Consider the following 6190-nt stretch of genomic DNA (forward strand, 5'->3'; position numbering starts at 1 on the left):
TGCAGTAAGTTCATACAATCAAATACTTAAAGGAATAATAGGATTTACTTTTATACACAAAATGAGTTGGCAAAACCGAATTCACTAGCATAAACACTCTTATAATGTTATATAACTCGCTGATACTATATAATAAAATATTTGAGTTTATTTTATTAATTATCAAACACTTAAGCTTAATGATTTCCTGTGATAATGTATATTATTGAATTAGGAGATTTAGTAACTAAACCCAATGTTTTTTTACGGTTCTCCTTTTCATTGATAATGATCTGCAATTATCTTTAATTTCTTTTTTCTGGACGCAAAAAAACCTATGAAGTTATCCAAAAGGTAATTCTATTGAATGTTTACAGGGCAGTTTATATATACAACATCTATAATATCTAAGTCTATGGGAATAATATAAACATGTTGAATCATGACATTTTTAGCGTCCAAATCACTTTAGCGATATCTTAATTTCTTTTGGAATATATAGGCGTTAGTCTTAAGGGAAATTATAAAACTTAATCTAGGTTAGATTATTGAAACACTATATTTTTTGAACTGATTTAATAACTTGTATACAACTTAGTTATTTTTTATACAGGTATAGGTTTCGGCCAAGATTTGTTTGGTGTTAGCTTTTACATTGGTTTTTGTATCGCACATTAACAAATCACCGAAGAGTCTAAGGAAGGTTATGGTCCAAGAAGCAAGGTTATCACTAACAAAATCTTCAAAATATTTCAGAGCACTATATCCCTCATTAATAAAAGATACTAAACACTCCAGTTCAGATGCGGAGCAATTTTTCAAGTTATCAATTTGGTCTTGAACTTTCTGATGAACCTCCATTTGATTTGTCATAATGTCCTTCAAGTAAGGAAGTGCTTCGTCGAATGCGGAGAAGCCACAATCAGCCACATCGTAAAAAGTTTTATTGATAGCTTGATCAACACTCGCTCTTTCGTTCCTAAGACATTGGATAAAAGCTTGAACATCATCGTCAGATTCAGCTTGTAGTTCTCTAAGAATGTCTACGAATTGGTGATTGTAATCTAGAAAAATTGGGAGCAATTCTCCTAGAGTAGCATCCTGGAAATATTGTTTGTCTTCCTCATACATATATAAACTGACATTGATACTGTCAATGACAGAATCGGCTAATTTTAGATATTTCTCGTAGACTGTTGATAACATAGACACAATATTATCATCATCGTTGACCGGAGATTGATGACTAACCTACAAAATAAAATGATCTATCTTTATTATATTAATAAATGATTAATCCGTAAATGCAAGAATCTATTTAGCAGCACGAATCTTAGAAATAATGTAATTATCCAGTATTTATTCGTAACTAAATCACATATATATTATTATAGTTTTATTTTTTTAAAGCTTCTTAAATTTATTAGTTTATAAATAGGTTAAGTAAAATATTAGTAATCTTTAAGAATAGCGACCAAATTAGAAAAGTCTTGCTGCTGAACCCAAGTTTAACCAAGTACCGGACGTGGGTTAAAAGTTCCACATTCTAACCAGAAAATACTAAAAAATATATTTTCAAAACTCATTTTTTCACTCATCAAATTTTCAAAATCTAAAAATTTTTATTCAGAATTAATTTATTACGTTTTAGTCACAGGTTCAATCTTTGAAATCATGATAAAAAATTCTCGAACGAAACAACTCTTGAATTTATGATTTTTTAATCATAAATTCAATATGAAATTTAAGTATCATTTAGCAATTTAAAATATTTTTCGTTATTGGTAAATTAATCAGTTTCAACATTTTTCGCAAATTTTTTAATTCGAAAATTTTTCGAGTTTAACCGTGGGAAAATACATGAAGGGAATACAATCAAATAAATATAAAAAATACTAAAAGAAAATAATTATTAAGACATGTTTCTTTCTATAATAAGGATGTCTCCAATAAAATGCAGAGCTATTTTCGTGGAGGGACTCATTTATTTTCATAAAGCAAAATTTGATTATATGCCATTCACATAATTTCGTGTTTCATTTTATTAAATGAGAGGTTTTTACTAATAAAGAAGAAAATATTTCATGCATTATAAATGTTAGGACATTCTAGAACAAGATCATAAAAATTCAAGTTATGCATCTTCTAGTTGACGTTAGAAGGCATATTTTAAAAATTTTATAATCTTTAAAAAAAGCAGTATAAGACCTAATGTGTTCGCAGAACATTCATTATTCTACCCATCTGCGTAAAATTAGTTAGATTAAAATTAATTAGACAAATTAATTTATAAAACGAACATCCATTATTTTCTACTAAAGTATGCTAAAAAGACCAAAAATTATTACTTAATTCAAACTATTAAAATATGAAGAATTCTATTATCCTAACATTGTACGCTCTAAAATATATAATACTTTCACTTACTTGAATAGCCAGAAATCCAATCAAAATAACTACAATTGTCTTACTCATCTTTATTGATTGACTGATTGATTCTTTTGACTTGAAAGGTGAATATTTTCCTATTTATGGAGTGTAATAATCAGATAAAAGTGCTATAAGAGGCCTCTTGACTATAATACATATTTTATATGAATTATTAATTTTAATTTATTTTTATTCGAAAGTGAATTGTACACAGTGCTCAAAATAATATGTTAAATGCCTAGACAAGGAGTGGACGCATCTTTCAACCCATTTCAACTCAAGGAGGAAAAGAAACGAGTATTTAAGGTCATTATAATATAACCAAAGCTTAACTGAGGATGATTAATAGAAATTTAGATATTTTTTATGATTTCTGTCCTTAGCTAGTGTAGACATTTATGTTTTCAGAAGAGGGTCAAAAGTGCTTTAATAAAAAGAATTAGAAAGAAGAGAAAGAGTATGTCTTTGTATTCTTATAAGATATTACAAATTCTAATCTAAAAGTAAGTTTTCTTTTCATAAGCAAATTATAAAGTGTAAAATATATAGTCCGGGAGCCCACTGCAAAAAATCTTATCAAGAATATATACGGCCAAATTTTATCTAAAAAGATCAGTTGTACATTGTACAACAATAAACCATTGGCAGCCAAACTCGTATCCGTGGAGTTGTAGGCGATACAAATTGTTTAAAAAATTTTTAAATTTGAATCAACCATAACCGTTCGATCGGTCTGGATGTCCTGTTTTCAAAAATCCCTTGCCGCCTTGCCTAGACCGTGGCAAACTCCAGTGGCTGCAAAGAAAATTCGACTCGACTCGCAAGAGTCGGCTCGAGAGCGCACGCCGTGGAGTATTGCACTCGTTTCTTGTGCCACAACAGACATTATTGGATTCGGAATTTTTCTCTTTTAATAGCTCGATACTCTTTTTTTTCATCATTTTTATCATCACCATAATAGTAATTTATTCAGTAAACTTTGGTACAACTGATCTTTTTAGATAAAATATGGCCGTATATATTCTTGATTAGATTTTTTGCAGTGGGCTCCCGGACTAATATTGCTACACAAAAACCAATTTTTATATAAAATTGTTTTTAAATTCCAAGGTATTTTCTAGGACAATGCTTTGCCATCATAAAATGTATAAAGGTTCATAAACAACTCCCTAAAATATCAAAGCATTATTGCAAGTGAGCTCCACAATATGAATGTGTCGATAAATACATGGTTTAATATATAAATTGCGATAAAAAACTCAAATAAATAGGTTTATTGTTTCATGAATTTAATTCAATCATTAATAGAAAGGTCTTCATGTCACAGACATTATCAATTCTAATTATATTTCTTTCATAAGTAAATATTTTTGGTTTATCCTGAATTCTTTTAAGCTGCTAGCGTTTTTTGCTTATTTTATTGCTGAAGTCATCAATTTGTCTATTACAAAGTTTAGAGACTAAAAAGCGATATGGCGGATTGTTACTATTCGTTATACATACGACCAAGCATTTTCTTACTTGAAATACATATTGAAAGAATAAATTGAGGTTCATAAAAAAATTCAAGACCAAATTGATAACTTGAAAAATTGCTTCCTATCTGAACTAGAGTTTTTAGTGTCTTTTATTACAGAGGGACTGAAATATTTTGAACATTTTGTCAGTGATAACTTTGATGATCAAAACTTAAGTCCACGGTGATTTATTGGTGTGCGATATAAAAACCAATATAAAAGCTAACACCAAAAAGTCCTGACCGAAACCTATAGCTGTATAAAGAATAATTAAGTTGTGTACACATTTTTAATTAAAACATTAATCAGTTCAAAACAGATAGCGTTTCAAAATTGACAAAAAACGTCAACAATTTAAAATCATTAAAAATTAGTACAATTAGAATTCTTTCTTATTTCTTTACAGAGTAAATAAGGTTTCATATGTGTAAAAATTACAAAACTGAACAAAATAGTTTCAAAATTTCGCTTTTCTATTTTCAGAGATATTTGCATTGAAAATGTTTTAAATTGACCCCCTATATTTATCACGCTGAATTCACTTATTATTCTATTTGATTTTCTCGATAGTCAATTCTCGTCAGTTCTACATTGTAGTAGAACTGACGAAATTCGATATACATTTTAAAAGTAATTAATAAGATATCTATCGGTGATTTAAGACCATTAAAGACCTAAAGGGAAAAATTTGAAGATTGAACATGTTTGCTCCACAATTTCCCCCTGCTTAATGGATATTAGAGATGCTATAAATACAAACTGCCCTGTAAAACTGTAAACGTTTAAAAGAACTTTTTAGGTAACTTTTTGAGTAACTTCATAGAGTTTTGAAGATGTAGAAGATTGATAATAAAAAATAATATTTCTGAATATTATTAATTAATCCTTTTAATTATTAATATACATAATAACAGAAAATCATCGAGCTTAAGTGTTTTTTTTTTGATAACTGATAATGATGCAAATTGGCCAGCCTTTAATTGTGCGCTAATAATTGATAAAATAAATTATATGAAAACTTATAATTTGTGTAGTATCATCGAGTTATATAACATTGTAAAAGTATTTACGCTAGCGAAATCTTTACTATTTCTAATTACTAAGGCCAAAAGCCTTCAGGCCGCATTTGCCAAGTCCTGTGGGATCTGATAGTAAATTCTAACACTCCTAACGTTTATTAATTAATTACCCCAAAATACATTGCATCAGGGTTTTCGACGATGGGCACTTTCTTACCAAATAGAGGACATATTTTAAAATGAAGGATTTCTTCGCGATTTACTCTTTTTGGGATAATATCAAATTCATAAACCCTAAAGCAGAGTTATTCCAAACATATAAAGTAATTTCATATGCGCCACTATCTTAACTAATTATTTTTAAACATGTACATAACTTAGTTATACAGTTATAGATTTCCGATTAAATTGTTTAGAGCTAAATATAATATCGTACATATAATATTAAAACATCGGTTACGTCAAGATATCATCGCTTGTATACCGATATTTTACTTACTCATTAAAATAATTATCGACAAGCTACTTTCCATACTCGGGCTGGCTCAAACGAAATAACGACCCAATTACAACTAGTTAATAGCTTCATTTGAGTCAGCCTTAATTCACCCTACGCTCGTAATTATCCTTTAAGGAGGGATCCACTCATATTGTATTATCTGTATCATCATAACTCACCATAATTAATTCATGCCGTTTAAATATTATATATTCCAATTAAATAACACATTTAACTTAAAAATAGTGCTTCGAACAAATTCAGTGTTAAATTCAAGCAAACATGTTTTTACAGTATTATTTTCTATCGAAATATTCCATTTAAAATTAGAAACTTAAGGCAATTTCACCAAATTAAACCGGAGGCGACAGCAAACAACTTAAAACTTAATAAAATAATTTTTTTTTATCTATGACCCAGATCAAATATGGCACAAATTTGTGTTTCTTTAATATTCCCCATATGGTTACTAAGCTCACACCATAAGCTCTACCTAAATCTTCAGCTTTTCGAGCTTCAAAATAGAAATTTCATCATCCCTGCTTACTATAAATTGGTTCTTTTTAACACGTTTTCGACTATTGAAAAATATCAAAAACAACAAAATATTAGAAGTTAACAGGTTTCATAGTTCCTCTTTAAAAAAAACTATGTGGCACCCTTTTCAACGGCTGAATGAAAATATATATTTTTGCATTTTTAATTTTAAGGAAGAAACAATAAAAGAAATCTTAAGAAAAAACTCA

The 6190-nt window shown here is 28.7% G+C and overlaps 1 protein-coding gene across 1 annotated transcript; it reads right to left on the reverse strand.

Annotated features, from left to right (window-relative positions):
• Positions 1-322: 322 nt before the first annotated feature.
• LOC126741099 (uncharacterized) lies at positions 323-2548 on the reverse strand. The gene is made up of 2 exons (XM_050447421.1): positions 2407-2548; positions 323-1230 (listed from the first exon to the last, which is right to left on the reverse strand). Exons 1-2 carry the CDS (start codon positions 2452-2454, stop codon positions 574-576), a joined length of 705 nt encoding a protein of 234 aa, XP_050303378.1. The 5' UTR covers positions 2455-2548; the 3' UTR covers positions 323-573.
• Positions 2549-6190: the final 3642 nt, after the last annotated feature.

Source organism: Anthonomus grandis, chromosome 10 (assembly GCF_022605725.1).
Source record: "Anthonomus grandis grandis chromosome 10, icAntGran1.3, whole genome shotgun sequence".
Lineage (NCBI taxonomy): Eukaryota > Metazoa > Arthropoda > Insecta > Coleoptera > Curculionidae > Anthonomus > Anthonomus grandis.